We start from the raw sequence: 18,682 nt of genomic DNA on the forward strand, positions 1-18,682 counted from the left end.
ACCACAAATATTTAAAATATTGATGCGGCATTTCTGCTCAAGGAAAATCTACTACCGGCCTGCACTGTGTGGGACAAACGTGTCTGTGCTGATATCTGTGATTAACATGAAGAGGTGGAGCAGCGCTGCTGTTGTGACTTATTAAAATTAGGTTTCACTCTTTGTACTGTTTGTATCTGATTTGTCCTTTTTCTTCCTTTCTATCTGTATTTCATTGTAGTGTTTGAGTTGCATTGTTTTGCTCCTTCAGGGTGAAAAGTCAGTTGTAAAGCCAGGACAGCTGACCTTGGACTTCCGGCATCAAGGACTGGCTTCAAGCCCAAAGGACACATAACCTTTCTGTTGGTGAAGGAGGAGAGCTGCTGCAGGCTGGAGCTTTAACTGTCCGTCCTTAATGTCCGTTCTGAGCTTCTCACACATCATCTTTAAGAGGCTTTGTTATGAAAAACAAATGATTTTTGAGCTTCACGTCATGCTATAATGTTATTCCCTCATCAAAAACATGCCTGACGCATTGCCAGGTTTGAGATTTTCATTAGTCTCCAGGGCAACCATCCAGCTGTGCAAAACACCAGAGTGGACCAAGCTCCTCCTCAAAGCTGCAGTTTCCAAGTTTCCGCCTCCCCTGCGACTCTCCCACTCAGCTCCTTCAGACTAGCCAGCAGCAATTAGCAAACACCTGGTGGAACTGTGTAGCTGCTGAGCTCGTTATAAGACATTCTTCTCAGTGCAGTGCTGGTAACACTTTGTGAAATGGTGAATAGAGGAGCCACGTTGTGATGACTTCCTGAAGTTGGAGTTTCACAAACAGCAGGAGTTTCTTAAAGAGACAGATGCCCAATTTCAAGGTGCTATATTATGAAGTCCAATTTCTTTTAAGAAATATTGACATAATTTATTCACAGAACCATTTTTTGTCAGCTCTGAAGCCGACACAAAATATATAGATTAGAATAGAGCTAAGTGCTTAAAGGGACAATAAAAAATATAAAATGCTCTGTGAACTCACAACATCAAAAAAATGGAACAAAATATCAGAACGATAAAGTCTGAGAACATAACAAACGTTTCCATTTCACAGACTGTGTGTGAGTGTGTGTTGCTTTATATTATATTATCAGAGAACAGTTCAGGTAAAACTTACTTCACAAACTAACTCAAGCAAATTTAATTATGACTGACCTTTGAATATTATCTTCAATTCCTACACTTTCCCTGAGACAAAATGAAAACTTTTCCATAGACCATGTTGACAGCAACTTCATTTCTTTTTCTCTTTATCGAAACATAAATTGTAAATTTTTACAAATAAACTCTGAGCCTTTTTCTTATTCGGCGTTTATTCTGCTCAGCCATCTGATGTAGTGGTGTGTGTTTTTCTTTCATATTCTCTGAAGAACAGAGATCTCACCCCCCGCCGCGTCAACACGTCCCCATTACTGACGTCACACGTCTTCTTCTTTTTAATTTGAGTTTATCTCTGTGACAGCAGGTGCTCTGCCGGATAAACAGACAAATTAAGAAGACTCTCAGTCACTCTCAGGTGAATTGTGCCTCTTTATTTTATTCCACATAATGTCTCCTCCTCTTGTTCAAACACGCCGCTGCGCTCTGCAGCTGCGAGGGGATCAGGTGAGGAATGAGATTCAATTCCTGTTTTCTTGCTGTGGAGTCTAATGGCTCTGATGGGATGCGACAGACAGACAGACAGACAGACAGACAGACAGACAGACAGCGGGTCTAAACCTCCCCATTCACTTGCTGCACCACGCGCCTGTTTTTGCGGCTCCGCCCAGATGATGTGCTGATTGGCTGATGACGGGCTCACAGTTCTTTACCAGCTCATTCTAGTTTTGACCATGCTTTTTTTTTTTTTGTCTGAAAAGTTGCTTGTTATATTGACAAAGTTGCTAAGTTGGACTGTCAACTATCCAGATATTGCCTGATGGTTGGCCTGTCAGTCGGTCCTCACAGTTGGTGCGGTTTAAATTGCAAGTATCGGCAGATTTCAATTCCTCAAAATTAAGGAAAACTGTGCTGATTTATCGGCTGGCTGATATATCTATGCACTCCTGCTTTAAATTATTTCAAGTGATGATGCGCCACATAAACGAACATTTTACTTTCGTAAAAATTTGAACTCAGATATCAACTAATAGAGCCAAGAGCTTGTTTCCCCCATCTGGAAGTGATGAGAGATAAAGACACTGAAGTGTTGCTGATGGAGCTGCTGCTCTCTAGTGGTGAAACAGTTTGAAGCTTCATTCCCTCATTAACTTCCGATCATCAGATCATGCAGAGCAGCTTCCTCCTGTCTCTCTGGGCTTTTTCCCTTCGCAAAGAAACTTTCCAAAGAGTCTGATCTGTTTCTGACTCATTTTGCTGCTTGTGGCTCAATGTTGGCGACGCAAGACGTAACCGAGAGAATCCGGTTAAAGGATTTTCAAAATAAAAGATCATCCAGACTCAAATCATACATAAAACGGAAATATTTAATTACTGCTTGCGCGGCCGGTACCAATTGGTGCACGGACCGGTATCAGTCCGCGGCCCGGGGTTTGGGGACCACTGCATTATAGGTACGCACATTTTTAGGTGCGTTGTGTTTATTTCCGCGCGCTATTTCCTTTGCTTAAAAAGCAACATCATCAAATTGATCCTGATTAATCCTGCAGAGATTATAGCTGTTCATATAAATGAAGTTTTCTCACAAAATGAATAATTTGCCTGGAATGTGATTCTGCACATAAAGATCCAACACTAATCATGATTACTGAGTGGGGGTACAGCAGCTGCTGTGTGTGGAGATGAGGCAGACCAGAAGTGCGTAAGTCGTTGGATGGTGTGCCGCTGCGTTTTGCGCTTCCCCCGCCATCAGTGGAGCGCCGTGTGCGCAGTGCGTAAAATGAGCGCAGACGCGCCAAGCTCCTTTTCCTCTCCAGGATTCCAGTAAGAAGACTCGAGCCTTTTTGTTCAGAAGTCTGGGATCGGGGTTATGCCCAGAAGATGGACGCGCTCCACAACGCCACCGAATGCAGCGGCGGAAACGTCTCTGCGAACTGCAGCGACGGCTTCAACCAGTTCATCCAGCCCGTGTGGCAGATCACCCTGTGGGCCGTGGCTTACATCGGCATCGTGGTGGTGTCTGTGGTCGGCAACGCGGTGGTCATCTGGATCATTCTGGCGCACAGACGCATGAGGACCGTCACCAACTACTTTCTAGTGAGTTGTGCGTAAAAATAGGGAGTTTTGATACGGGAGTGAGGAAACGCTTTTTATTGTGATACAAGAATTTGTCTATTTCTACAGCAAAAATCTGCGCCTGTCAGAGACTCTTGTAGGAGCATTTAAAGAAATCATCCATAAAAAGCTAATCTGAGCTTGAGATTGACTTCCAGTCTAAATTAGAGAATAATCTGATTAATTTGAAGGGAACTTTATCTGATGAAATGTTTGGTTGATAGATTACGCAAAATAAATAAAAAAATACAAAACCTAATATATCATCCAGATAAATTAACTCTACAGTGTTTAAAAGACAAAAAAACAAAGAGCAGACATCTTTCATTGAGCAAAATTGCAAAATCAACTGATGTCTCAAACTCCAGCTGAGCTTCATTCTTTGTCTGCTTCAGTCTGAACCTTTGGCCTGTCTGCTGTTTGTTCCTCTGAGGCCTTTGCAAAGCGCCTGCATTCACGCTCAGATCAAATCACTCTCAGGTGAACTGCCTTCACTCATTTGGTGACATCTCAAGACAAATGGTGGATTTTTGTTTGAAAAGAAAAGTTATTCCGTTCCCACATTTTAGATTTTTTATTTGTGAAAACTCTTGAAAGCCGTTGTGGATTTTCCTCCACTATGACGTTGTGTGCCAAATTGTGTTGATCTATAGCGCGCATTTCCAATGAGACACATGGAAGTTTATGTCAGTAATGAGACAAAGTGTGAAAGGCTCCCAGAGTTTGAATACTTTTCCTCAAAGAGCATAAATCCAGAGATCGCCTCTTATAAAGGAAGGGTTTATAATAAATGTTATCAAAGATAAAAGGTGTTTTCCGGTTCCCAATCAGATTTGTCTCTTGCCTCTGAGTCTGACCCTCATCCAATTGGCTGCATTTTGAGAGATTGTGACCGTTAAAGTTGACTACGTGTGTAATCTTAGAAATCATCCATTTCCAACATAGAAATGGAAATGACTCTCTTTCAAGTACATTCCATATCCAGGTTTATATTTAGAATAAGGATATGCAAAATCATGTTAGGTTTACGAGTTACAACAAAGTGAACGTTGTCGTTCCTCTGCAGGTGAACCTCGCTTTCGCTGAGGCCACCATGTCGGCATTCAACACGGTGATCAACTTCGCCTACGCCGTTCACAACGAGTGGTACTTTGGTTTGGTCTACTGCCGGTTCCACAACTTCTTCCCCATCGCCGCCATATTTGCCAGCATTTACTCCATGACAGCCATCTCTCTGGACAGGTGTGTCACGCTCTGTGAGGCGTTTGTGTCTGAATCACGACATGATAAAGCAGCAGAGGTCACATTTCTGGTGCCACATCGATCTGCTAGATGACAAAGAAAGGAGACTGGAGGAATGGAGGCAGGGATGCACCGATGTGAATATTTCCAGTCAATATCAATTCCCAATATTAGTATTGCTGATAACTAATATTTATTGATATGATAATAGAATCTTCCTAACCATAAAAACATGCAAAACGGAAATAAGTACTAGTTGTTGATCTTTGCCCGGTTTCCTCTTACAGATACCGATATGTTAAAAATGGACTAACACAATATTTAGAATAACCAAGCCAGTTTCAAGCTTGTTCAAACATCTGCAACCAGGATTATTACCCCTTCTACATTTTTAGCCTAATTCATTTTATACTTTCATTTCCTTCAAAACAGCTTGTTGGTTAAGTGTTACACAAAGTTTCTGTGTCTGTTGAGTCAGGAGCATTAGCAATTATCCCACTTTGCTGAAAGTGATGACCCCAAACCCAGTTATTGTTGTTGTTTGGCGATACTTGAAAGGTCAATGCAGTTTGACTTTGAAAGTTTCAGTTTCTGGTGGATGAAGTCTTCCAGTATCCTTCAAGTTCACACAGGTCCGTGTAACCTGGTTCTCTGAGAATGTCAAGTGCTGTTAAATTAGAGGCAATAATTGTCGATTTAACTCAAAATGAGTCTCAAATCATTGTCTGAGTTGGATAATTTTCATTCTGTGAGATTAATAGAAATCAGAGGCCACCCAGGAGGACAATCATGCTCTGAGCAACCGCTGGAAATAATGATAAGAAATTCCAATTTATATTTCAGTGAAGTTGCTCCATAAATCTTTTGTGTGTGTGTGTATGCGTGTGTGTGTGTGTGTGTGTGTGTGTGTGTGTGTGTGTGTGTGTGTGTGTGTGTGTGTGTGTGTGTGTGTGTGTGTGTGTGTGTTTGCAGATACATGGCCATCATCCACCCTCTGAAGCAGAGGTTGTCGTCCACTCAGACTCGGCTGGTGATCGCTGTGATCTGGCTGCTGGCTCTGCTGCTGGCCTTTCCTCAGTATTTCTACTCGACCACCGAAGAGCTGCCTGGACGCACGATCTGCTTCATAGACTGGCCTGAATACGACACTGTTGACTTCGAAAAGATGTGAGTAGCTGAGATTTGTGTAGCTGAGCTGATTTTTCCTCCTGACCACAGTGTTGCCTCACAACTTGTGAGAAATAAGTTGAAATCACGTCATGATCAGGTTATTTCCATGTGCCATTTTTTTCAAAATGCAGTGTTTAGAGGAGACAGTTCTGGACTAGAAAACTGATTGTTAAATTATTTGTGGACAATTAATGAAATATTCTTGGGATTATTAGCCATTTCCGTTGTTGTTGAAAGTGTAACAAAACCTAGATTTTGAATTTATGATGGTCAAATCAAACATTGGGTTTTATTTGGTTTCAAAGTAAAATCCGTCACCAACAGGCATCTAAATGTGGTTCATTAGCCAAGGGTTAGTGAAAATCATTTCGTGATGGTGGGACTGAAAATTTTACTCTGCAGATGTGCCAATCTACTATGATACAAAACGGTGACTCAGGATGCATTCCCATCAAACATTTAGTCCACTTTAATCCAATTCCACTATGTTTGTCTAGAAAATCCCTGTCAGTTTGGTTAATTTGACACAGCACAATGTGAAAGCAAACTGTCACCGCCTGAAAATTTTACTTATATGCTTTTAATGTAGCATGTAAACTATAGTCATAGTCAATAAACTAAAATATGTGTTCTGATGTGGATTAAAAGCCCCTTTTTGAGAATGGTGACCTTTAAGCAGGTCTGATGTAATATTTTATTCCTAAATGTCATGTTTTTATTCACTGTAAGTGGAAAAATCATCATAATCAACAATAATAAAGTCTTGAAAATATCAGTCTGCTCAGTCAAATTAACATGTGTTTTGGTTTTCACTTACTGAAACAAATCGATGTTGACTTTACATATTTCAATTTTTACTTCAGTGGAGGAGAGGATTACTCCAACCCTTTCTGACGTTCCTCACCATTTTTTATTCATAGCCAGAAGTGCTCCAGGTATCAATTTTTCCTTTTTCTCCTCATCTTCCAAAATTATCACCGACTTCCAGCCGGCAGGTTTCTGTCATGTCACAGCACCGCTGGCCTTTGAGAATCCTGCAGGCTGTAAATATTTATGAGTAAGGGCGGCCTTTCTCCAACACGGACAACTGCTACAGGGCTGTGGAAAAGATTTTGGCTCCCTCATACATGTCTTCTGTTATTTTTAAAATATTATTATTATTTTAAGTCACACTCAAGTTCCAAGTCATCAGACAAATGTTGCTTTCATTTATTCAGGAGAAACTCAACCTAAAAAGAAAAGTTCAACTTACTAACTGTAGTCAGGTGTGATAACAGGTAGTGACTGTCGAATTTTGGACCAATTTATATATTTTTCACAGAATTGTTTAATTTATTTATTGATGACAGAAGCTAGGTTTCTATTGACCTGAAAATTGGGCAAATTGGAGTTTTGAAAATAAAATGGCATGTTTCAAAAAACAAAAAAAAAATTGTGTATGTTTGCAAAACTACAACAGAAACGCATTTTTGCATCACACGCGTCACATGATCAGCGGTAGGAGGATGATAGTGCAGCATTATTTTGAACAAACTTGTATGTGCATGATTGTATTTGCGTTTGTTATTTAATTGAAACGTCCCAGTTTTTTACATTAGCAAAATGTTCTGCTGTCACTTGTAAAGGAAATACGTCTGGTGTCTGTAATACTAATTTAGCGATTTTATTCTGCCGCAGAAAAGGCCGTTTTCCTCCTTTTTGTACTTTTTTTTCTCACATGAAGAAAAGAAAACAAACAAACAGGTTCAATAGAAATAAATGACTCCCTCTCACTCAACCTCCATCATTAACAATGGTTTGTAGATTATAAACTAATAAGTAACTTTAAAAAAAACAGTAAAAATGTGAAGCAATTCACATCCACCTTGTCTCAGTCATGGTTCGAGTTTGTGAATAAACAACAACAAAGAAGGACAAAATGGACACTAGGTGAAAGTTCCAGGACCAGAACTACTGCTGAGCGTTAACAACATGGAGGCCCATTTCTCAATGGCCAGAACAACGTATTAATGATCTCCAAGATTTCTGGAGAAATATTCTGTGGACAGTGGAGACAAAAATGGAACTTTCTGGAAGCATTGCTGTTAATTCTTCTCAGCATTTTAGAAAAATGAATCCAAGACTCAATCATGGTGGGGGTAATGGCTGACCTGCTGCTGCAGTATGATCTGCTGTAATTGATGGAAACACAGATTTTGGCTTCAGGCTAGTTTCACTTAAATAATGCAGAAGGGCAATAATCAGAAAGAAGTCCACCTCTGAGTAGTTAAAAAAAAAAATGAATATTTGGGAGTTTCTTTGGTGAAGTCTACACTCTAATGTTTCACATCAAACATATTTTGAGATGATTAAAGTGTGTAGGGAAAGTAGAGGGCGAACACCATTTGGTCATGTTGAGACGATTCTCCTGCACTGAACTGAACTTCTTTATTAATTCTAAACCTCTGCTTCATCCTAAACCGTCAGGTTGACGTCTCTGGCCGCTGCCATCACTCACTGTACTTCTGCATTATAAGGGCTTTTGCATCATTACTAAACAACCTTTCTGTGCAAACCCTGGGGCACAGAAGTCACAATGTTAGACTGATGTAAAACAGGTTTGGATCCAAAGTAAACAGAAGATGATGAAGACGTCTCCCAGGTCCAGTGGGTGTTTGTGATAAATGAGCCTGATCGTTTATCACAGTCATGTGGATTATTGCAGTCTTTCAGTTGTCTTGTTGCATTGTGGTCAGCTCAGGCCTCAGTGGACAGCTTGTCAATATCATCCACCTCAAATCTCAGCTGGTGCATCTCAGCTGGTCCTCCTATGTACCAGGAAACAACGGCATATAAAAAGAAATTGTGTAAATTATAACATCTTTTTTGTCTAATCCTCTGCCTTCCCACATATAAATGTGACTCTACCTTTAATAGTTTTATTCCAGTGACATCATGAGGTTTCTGTCTCATTTGACACTTGGAGCTTCAGTATGTGTGTTATCCTTCTATTTTGGGGTCAAACTCCTGAAGTTGGAGTCAATTTGCACATTTCAGTTATTTTTTGTTTACATGTCAGAACTGGTCATGCCATATCATGTCATTCTTTTCATGTATTTTCCATGAAGAGTCAAGGTGAGGAAATGGTGCTGAGATGGTGAACTAACTCTGGGTTCTTCAGGCATGTGTGAAGTGGCAGCAGGCTGATGCACATCTTATGTGATTTCCTGTTGGATGTAACACACCCTTTCTTATCATTTCACACATCAAAACATCCGCCGCTAAGGGATTTGGATTCCATGACCTGTAAACAGAAGAGTAGTTACCGTCCTGTTTGTTTACAACTGGAGAGGTTTCTTCTTTTTGTTTTTTGTGAGTCTGTCAGGAATTGGCAGTTTGTTTTAGCAGATCTGCTTCCAGGTTCCACTGGCATGTTTCCAAAGGTGGAACAGGATCTGAACAAGGGTGTCTTGCTTACTCACTGTACTGGTACTGGTGTGGGTTCACAACGTCTTGACCCATCGTGTTTCTGGTATTAAAGCGCCACCTCACATTTCAGTTGAAACAAAGACTGAATAAAAACTCTACTCAACTGCTCCATAATAAATTACCTGCTCGCGTTTATGTTGCCGCAGGTACTACTTGTGCGTGGCCGTACTGATCTACTTCCTGCCCCTGTGCATCATGGGATGGGCGTACATTACGGTGGCCATCACCCTGTGGGCGAGCGAGATTCCAGGAGACTCATCTGAACACTACGCAGAGCAACTCATCGCCAAACGCAAGGTAAGCCAGACAACAACTCCTGAGCCTGTCGTTTAACCTGATGATTTTTTTAATCCCTAACATGTAAACAGCCGGAGAGATTAAGCAGACATCACCACCATACCTCCTCTGGCAGGTGGTGAAGATGATGATCGTGGTGGTGTGCACCTTCGCCGTGTGCTGGCTGCCGTACCACGTCTACTTCCAGCTGAACCAGTTCTTCCCCAAACTGTTTGAGGAGCGCTACATCCAGCAGGTCTACCTGGCCGTCATGTGGCTGGCCATGAGCTCCACCATGTACAACCCGGTCATCTACTACTGCTTAAACAACAGGTGAGCTGCTTAGCATGAAAAAAAAAAAAAAAAAAGGCGAGTTGTCTGTCAGCGTGGGCGTTTAGCCATGAGTTGGGCTGTAATCTGGGTTTGTGTGCACAATCCTTTCCGCTTTATTAATCCTTTCCCACTGTGTACTCCTCCTCCTCCTCTCCCGGCAGGTTCAGAGAAGGCTTCCAGCAGGTGTTTTGCTGCTGTGCTCCCACCGTCACCAAAGAGGAGATGTTGGAACTGAAATCTCCTCGTTTCCTGCAAACCCAGGTCTGTGTAAGAAGGACGGATTGGAACGACAAGCCAGTGTTCGTTCATTCATTCGTCTGCTGCTTTTACCGGCCATGTGTACCGACACACAGAGGACGCATCACAGAGTAGCTGCATTTCCATTATACAGTAAATGTGCACAGAAATTTTGTCTGTATTCTGCTAATGTTGAAAAAAGAAAAAACATAATTTCACAATTGCAGTGTTTCCATTCATAGGGAAGTGAAATTCAGATAAGTCATTAAAAATCATGGAAGTGACCAATGGAAACAGGTACATTAGATACATTCATAATTCAGTGATGATGCTAGAACTCATCATCTATCAGCCAATCAGAGGAGATCAGGTCTTATTCAGGCTTTGACACGACAAGCCCCACATGCGGCTACATATGCATCATTTTGGGAAATGATGCATATGCTGTGTGTCATTCACATTTGAATGACACACAACATTTTATGTCGCATGTCATTCAAACTTGAAAGACACAGAGCTGGACATGATAATTCTCTGATTTGTTGTATTATGATGCTGTGAGAGTTCTGGTGGATCCACCTGCAGACTGTCCAAAAAAAACCCCAAAACAAACCATCATCCTCATACTACTTCCTGTCTGTCACCTTCTTCACCATTTCTCCCAGTAGTAACATTTGTACGGTTGATCAATTTACATGCACTTTTGTGAAATAGATGTATTTTGATGTGGTCTGAAAACCATCTCATCATAGCGCTCAAAACGTTTTAACCGAAAAACTTGCCGTGTTTCAATTAAGCAAACTTATTTTCGTAATTTAAATGTGTGCAATTTTATGGTTAATGGAAACAGCTACTGTAACTGTAAGGACTTGACACACTTTCCTTGTCCATCTATTAAAGTCACTTAGTGTTAATGGAGAAACATTTGCTCCTAATCCTTGTCCTTCTATTTTTAACCCAGCTGAAGCTCGACACAGTGAAACCCCGACTGCTTGCTGTTCAGTCTTCATGGATTCACTCGTTCACAGACTTTTTTGTGGAGCATTATTCAATAGAAAATTCAGTTCGGAATGCTGAAATACGATATTACATGACACTTTATTGGCTGGTTTTGCAAAGCAGCCGAATCGTGATCGAAAGAGTTTTTAATCAAAGCGCATGAGGGCTGGGGATGATTTATATTTATAACAGAACCGGAAAGAAAGAATGAAGTTTCAGAAAATCAGTTCAGGTTTTGTTGTCTTTGAAAGAGAAATCATCAGTACATCAGAATCTGTTTAAATCTGTTTCCATCTCCTGACCTGCTCTGTTGGTATCTGACTGAATATTCTCCCTGCTGATGTGCACAGCCAGCGCAGTAACTAAATCCATGATTGCATGCGAACGTCTGCAGAGAGTAGTGAGTGGGTACGACGCTGTGGTTGAGTGGACATTAGAGCGGACTGGAAGGTCTCAGCTCGGCTTAAGACAGATCATTAAAAGCCTGAATGTGCAAAGACACAAAGCAGGTTTCTTTATAGCTTTCTAAAAAAGTCTACTGTTCTGGTCTTTATGGGTTCTGGTCTTTATGGGTTCTGGTCTTTATGGGTTCTGGTCTTTATGTGTTCTGGTCTTTATGGGTTCTGGTCTTTATGTGTTCTGGTCTTTATGGGTTCTGGTCTTTATGTGTTCTGGTCTTTATGTGTTCTGGTCTTTATGGGTTCTGGTCTTTATGTGTTCTGGTCTTTATGGGTTCTGGTCTTTATGTGTTCTGGTCTTTATGTGTTCTGGTCTTTATGTGTTCTGGTCTTTATGTGTTCTGGTCTTTATGGGTTCTGGTCTTTATGTGTTCTGGTCTTTATGTGTTCTGGTCTTTATGGGTTCTGGTCTTTATGGGTTCTGGTCTTTATGGGTACACCTTTAGAAATGCTTGGTATGGAGTCAACACGGCATTGGAGACGTTTCAGACATTTTTATTTACATTGACATGATTGACTCAGAATGCTGCTGCAAAATTTGTGTGTAGGATGATCCATGGTTTCCATGGTAGTTCTATATGACATGCTATTGGCTGTCGTTTGTCAAACAGACAATCTAGTTGCAGCATTCATTTTCCTTGGCAGTTGCTGTAACCCACTAAGAGTAAAGACTATGAAGACCAAGAGTATTCCTTACTTGCAAGGTGGTTTGGACTGTGCACTTTAATGAATATTTGGTTATGTTTTGGTGTCTAAACTATTAAATTGAGAAGATATAAGTGTTTTAGAGGGCGGCTGAAGTATTTGCTCATTTCTAACCGCTGCGAATACTGGAGAGCCAATGCAGTCACAGCTAAAGTCTAAATATCCTTTTATTCCTCATTCCGATGCTCAACTTGAACGTCAACAAGTTGCCTTCATTATATTTAGATGTCTTGCTTTGATTTGGATGATTTGCTATTTGTGTTCACAAGTATTCGAACTGGTGAACCTCATAGTGGCATAATTCGAGCATCAACTGGTAAATGCTGGGTTTTTTTAGTGTCTTAACTTTGTCTTAGGTCCTGCATCTGTCCTGTTGTGTCCCTGGTTCCAGACTCTAAAATATGCATGAACATTTCAAATGTTGTGTTTGCTGTGTCTGATTAAAAACAGGGTTCAAGTCATTTTTAAACCATTGCTCTTTGGTTTTGTCTATATTTCACACAGAAACCCAAGGTCTTGGGGAGTATGGTTGTTTGGGAAGTGTTTGGGTAGAATAGAGGTAATTCTGAGTGTAATTGATCAGAAGATGAACTCTGCCATCTGTCACCAGCCAATGGTAAATAACACAACTCTCTCAGCTAGGACATGCATCAACGACCGTTTGGAGTTGTCCACTCACCGATCTGTTGATGCTCTCTGCTTTCAGGTCAGCATATACCCCGCGAGCCGAACGGAGACCGCTGTTCCTGCCACAGCAACCGAGGTGCAACCTACTGAGTCTTATCCTCACGTGGAAGTCGCGACGAACGGCTCGGTCTCTGATGCTCTGCCCTGAAGTTCTCACGTTTCCACCATTAGGGGTAAAGAGTGGATTTGTCCCAGGAGCTCGGCAGCACCTAGAGACCAATGCTAACACGGCTAACCAACCTGCACAGGTCACGCATGAGTTAAACAGCTGATAAAACCACATGATATCATTGGATGAGGGCTTCAATACAAAGTAATGTATGAGACTTGAGAGAATCTCATCCTTTATCACCTGCACGGCTCAGAGTCTTGACCCCGGTGTTTCTGACTTGGGAAGCTGATTGAAGAGGAACTCCTGGGTTTGCTTAGCAACAATGTAAATTCACTTGTTTTTAACTGTTGTTGCGTGGGAGCTTGGGGAGTGCTTGCCGACTGCCTGTCTGTACAGACCCAGCACCTGTTGGGCAGGATTAGCCCCTTGTTTTGACAATGTGTGGAGACCGGTTCGGTTTGCAGCAGCCAGGTCACAAGCCCGGCTAAATATAGCGGTCCAGAGATGGGAAACGAGCCACAAGTAGCACGACCAGGAGGGAGTCTGAGGCTCATTGCTGCAGACATAAGGCGCAATTTCAATGTCACAGGTAGCAGGTGCAGGTGTTTGTCTCGCGTGTCTTTGCCTTGTGATGAACTGCTGATCTGTTTAGATTGTAGCAGTCGCCATGCAATCTTGAAACAGGACAGTAGCTGCATTTCCATTAATCATGGAGTTGCATAAAGTGAAATCATGAAAATAAATGTGCTTAAGGGAAACGCAACAATTATGACAAAAACGTTTTTGCGCCAGGATGCGGTTGTTTTTCAGCTGTATATTGAAGTAGATGTATTTCACAAAAGTGTGATAGAAACACTTTTTTCAGCATCACATTAGTCACGTGATGAACAGCCAGATGTCACAAGTGGCGAAAGCGACGAAGAACACGACAGGAAGTTTCCGGACGATGTTTTAGTTTTTCCGGGCGATCTGCAGCTGGCTCCAGCAGAGCCCTCACAGAATTGGGCAGTTCATGAGAATTTGTGTGTCGTTTCAACGTGTTGAATCCATAACTCTTCTGTAAAATTGCAGACTACAATTTTCCCAAAACGCCACATCAGTGGTCACTCCCTAAGTAGGCGGGGCTTGTTGCTCCAATGCCTGAATAAGACCTTGACGTCTCCTCTGATTGGCTGATTGATAAGGAGAATGAATACAGACACATGTAAGTCATGTATCTGTTAACATCTGTGCCTTGCCACAGTGAATGGCAAGTTTATTTTACTTTAACTTACTTAACAGAAACCGCAATTGAGAAATGATGTCTTTTTGAACATTAGAACAAATATATGAGCTCATTTGAAATGCAACTAATGTCAGTTTGTGAATCAGATTGAATGGGCGGGTGATTTCCATTCATCACTACATTTACTGTTTACTGGTTAGTGCCAGTGGCCTTATGATTTTCTGTTTCTATGCAGACTGCCACTATTTCTCCACAGATTGTTTATATTCATATGCTGGTTACAAAGCGACTCCTGTTTCTGCCTCCAACTGCAGTGCATATGAACTGGAATTTCTCATAAAAAACAGGAAATTATTTGTTGTAGATAAAAAAAAGAGGCCTCAGTCATATCAGTTTCTCAGAAGCACAGAGAAGAATAGTTTCCTGTTCATTGGAAACAAATGTGTGCAGCACACTTCAATTCAAAAACACTTTATTTATCCCAAAGGGAAATTAAATGTCATAACTCATGTGGTCAAAGTATCTCTAAAGAGTGATGCTGTGGGCAGGACGAATCTGGAGTAGCAGTTAGTCTTGTGATGAATTTTAAGAGTCCTCTTTCTGAAGCCACTGTTGCTGAATGAGAGTCTCATGGCTGTCAAAACATGCTAACAGCTCAATGTCAGGGCAGCAGATGTTATTCCGCAGCAACATATCCTGGATGACACCATCAGTTGTTGGCTGGCACTGCTAATCCACCTCATTTGCTTTGCCGCTCCTTTTTAAACCTCTGTCTGGCTGGATGGCTAGACGGCAGAGAGAGGTTGGAGTAGGGGATGTGATCCTTTCTCATTATGACTGAAAGAAGAGATGGTTTGAACTTCCTCCATCGCTCTCTGCTTGTTGGTCCTGCTCTGAATCCATGCTCCGCTGAGACTTGGGGGTCATAGTTCAGGCATTATTTGAGCTTTAAGAAGTTAGCTGAATCTTTCCAGCTTCACCAGAAAGAATAATTGTCATGCGACATGTAACGCTTCAACCCCCCAAAAAATGAACAGAAGTCTAGAAAAACAACAAATCAGAACTAACATAGCAGAGCTACTTCCACAGCTCAGCCCTGGAGGAAAATCTGGCAGAGAACTTGTATCTGTTTGGAGTATCAGTTTGCTTTTACAAGTATGAGTACTGGCTGCTGGTACCGGGCCCAATACTCATACCAGTACCGGTATTGGTATCACTTTTCCTAGTTGGTTTTTCTAAATGCTGTATATTGACTGGCTTGAGAAGATCCTTATTAATGTTCAAATATTACTTATTACAATTGTAATATGTATTAGCGAAAAGCTGTTAGAATCCATTTAAAGTCTTTTTTCATAACCTCAGACAACATCCTTCACTCTTTAGTAAAGATCGGATTGGAATGCAGCCTGGTGGATCCCATCCTCTCAATGTCCGTATAGGGATTCTGGAGTTACTGCGCTCCGCCCGAACCAGCCAATCAGGGCTCAGTGTTCCCAGCATCCCTCAGAACACTTCAAGACACAAATAAACTTCTTCTTAGCTAATTCCATCCAGCTCTCCTTCATCTGAAGCTCTTTGAACTGCAGTGGTGCTGAAATGTGCCGTGGAAATAAACCTGACCTGACAACTCAGAAAAAAGGTGATGATCCTCTGACTGCTTTTAACCTCTCCTCTCCCTGAAGAGACTGACAAGAAGATTAAAACAATCATTTACATACAATAGTTTACTTGTGAAAACAGTAATTGCATAAAGACTTTTTGGTTTTATAATTTTAGTTTCACGGAAAAAAAAATCCTTGTCTTCTCTGAGGCTATTTTGGACCAAATGTCATCTTCGTATTGTGAGATCATATGTTTTTGTATTCAATGAACTCGCTACATGTGTGGTTGTATAATTAACTTTCTGTACAGCGATTATTATGTATGTCAGACTTAATCATTTTAATTGTTGAAACTGACTTCAATGTCAAAAATAACCTGAATTTTCAATAAAGTTCAGTTTATCTATATGGCGCCAATTAACAGCATCTCTTTTCAAGGAATTTTAGGAGAAAAAAAAGTAATTTTAACAAAAATCATACAGACAGGTTCCCAGTCAAACAAACTGTTTAAGGCAGAGATGTCCAATCTGCGGCCCGGAGAACATTTTTGACCTCTGGAGGGATTTTGTGTGGCCTTGACTCCAGGTCAAATACAAATTCTCTCGAGTCAGCACAGGTGGTTGATGCAGATGGACATGTTGCCATTTTTTATTTTTAATCAGTGCAAAATTATTACAGGCAAAGTTGAGCTTTAATTTTCCTTTGATGGAGAGAAATTTTCTGCAGCTGCCGGTCCATTAATGTTGGTTCAGGTCAAATTCTCTGGAGGTCAAGTTTTCAGAATATTTTTACTCAGTTTCTTTATTATTATTATTATTATTATTATTATTATTATTATTATTATTATTATTATTATTATTATTATTATTATTATTAATATGGAACAAGTCCACTGAAATAAAGAAACATCTTCCTTCAACACACAATTAGAATTAAGGCTTTAACTGAAACTTTTTTTAGTCCTAAAAGGAAAAGATACACACTGAGTCATTCATTTCTCTCAGCTTCTCACTTCTTGTTTCTCTCATTTTAAAAAGGAATATGATTTGGAATGGACAAACTGGAAATTATATTACAGAACTCTAAATGCAAGTGCGTGTGTGTGCATGGGTGTGCATGTGTGTGTGTGTGTGTGTGGTGTGTGTGTGTGTGTGTGTTTCTGTCTTGAACATGTCTAGTTGTACGTTTGGACAAACTGACTGTAATCTGCATAAAACGACATAATCCATCACTGCTTTTTGTGAATGACTGAATAATAATTACTGTTGGCTCAATGAGCGTTGAGCAAACAGAAATCTCAATAAAGCTGGACTTCTAATCTCTGCATGGACACAAATCTGTGACATGCAGCCGCAGTGATCCTGTTTACCTTTTCAATGCAGCTTCCCTGATCGTTTCTGCTCTCACGCTCAGACAGTCAGCTGGAGATCAAAAACATTTAATGAAGAGATTGCTGGGTGTGGCAGCATCCTCTTGTTTTTCAAGTTGGGATTTCTTCTGATAAAACCCAGAGACAGAGTCAGTCCTGGTCAGAGTGAGACGTCTCTCAGCCACTCCAGAGCTTTGAAGAGGAGGAAAGCAAAATGAACTGCCAGGAAAATAATCCAGAGTGAGGACTTGACCGAGGCTGGATTTACAGAGCAGCAACACGGCCGTCTGTGCAGCAGCACCAAATATCAGGGCTGCACACTCATCTGCGTTATTATATGTCTCATTTTCACAGCAACCTGACTTCATTCCTGATTTAAGTTGAGCTAGAAAAAGAAATGTGTGTATATTTTTGTTTTATGATTGTCATTTTTGCATATGGTGTTTTATTAAGATGTGCCTCAATGCAATTAGTGTGAGTGAACTTTAAATTTATGACAGTGATTCAGTTCAATGAGTGAAAAGATGAATCCTGATACATTTCAAATGTCTGATTCTGATGGTTTTTTGATCATTTGGCCTGAAGAAAACATGAAGCTCTATTGAATGTCCTGGTTCAGAAAACCCAGTGGACCAGAACTGGCAGACGGCGCCACAAGAAGTAGACGGCAGGAAGTTGTTGGAGTTAGATGGTGGAAACTTTTTATTTATGCTTTGTGTATTATTATTCTGTGGGAGTGTAAAAAAAAAATAAATAAAGAAGAAAAAAAAACCATCAGTGTTTAGCTTCATTGAACACATCACAGTATTTACTACCAAAGTATTTCACAAGATCAGATGTTCCATATTTATATTAATTTTTACTTTTGTGCAGAGCATATGTGCAGAGCATATGACTCATTTTCAGTGGCCCTGATCTGCATCAGTTGGAGAGCCAGAGAAGAAACTAGCAGAATGTCACCTTCACTTCTTCACTTCTCTCTTTTATTTCCCTGTGGTAATGGTCAGAAAACCTTTGCTGCGTTGCTATTCCACTGCAGTCTCCTTGGCCCAAAACTGCGTCTGTGGCGCCACCTGGCTGTCAACTTCCAAAGTGCAACTGCGCTGAATTAGTTTACAGACGGACAGTTCTGGGCCCTCAAACTAAATGACTACAGTCAAGAATATTGTTTTCAAAATAGGATTGTTGATGAGGAAAAATATAAAGCTAATATTTAAGTTACATAAAACCTTTTTACTTTTTTTAAATTTCCCGTGCACCAGTGGAGAATGGCCCCGAATCTAAACATGTCACACAAGCAGAAGAAAGAAAACAGAAACATTTCAACATTTATGGAAAAGTATGGAAAGTGACAAGTACCACAAATCAGTTTTCAAAAAATGCCTTTAAATTGATATTAAATTTGGGCTGAAGCATGTGAAAAACCACAAGTGCCAGAATTCCACCTCCTGAAAACCCCAAAGCTGATTTTATACTTGAGGATGTAGCATTAACAGACTTTTAGGACTGTGCTTGAACCTGGAACCCCCACAAAAAAATAGATTGGACAATAATTGCAGC

General features: G+C 40.7%; 1 protein-coding gene across 1 annotated transcript; it reads left to right on the plus strand.

Annotated features, from left to right (window-relative positions):
- The first annotated feature begins 2,932 nt into the window (after positions 1-2,932).
- On the plus strand, positions 2,933-16,078 carry LOC129379727 (substance-P receptor-like). Its single transcript, XM_055060551.1, has 7 exons — positions 2,933-3,222; positions 4,307-4,482; positions 5,455-5,649; positions 9,267-9,417; positions 9,533-9,729; positions 9,891-9,990; positions 12,835-16,078. Exons 1-7 carry the CDS (start codon positions 3,007-3,009, stop codon positions 12,961-12,963), a joined length of 1,164 nt encoding a protein of 387 aa, XP_054916526.1. The 5' UTR covers positions 2,933-3,006; the 3' UTR covers positions 12,964-16,078.
- The last annotated feature ends 2,604 nt before the right edge of the window (positions 16,079-18,682 follow it).

This window comes from Poeciliopsis prolifica, unplaced genomic scaffold (genome assembly GCF_027474105.1).
Source record: "Poeciliopsis prolifica strain line A6 unplaced genomic scaffold, Auburn_PproV2 SCAFFOLD061, whole genome shotgun sequence".
Lineage (NCBI taxonomy): Eukaryota > Metazoa > Chordata > Actinopteri > Cyprinodontiformes > Poeciliidae > Poeciliopsis > Poeciliopsis prolifica.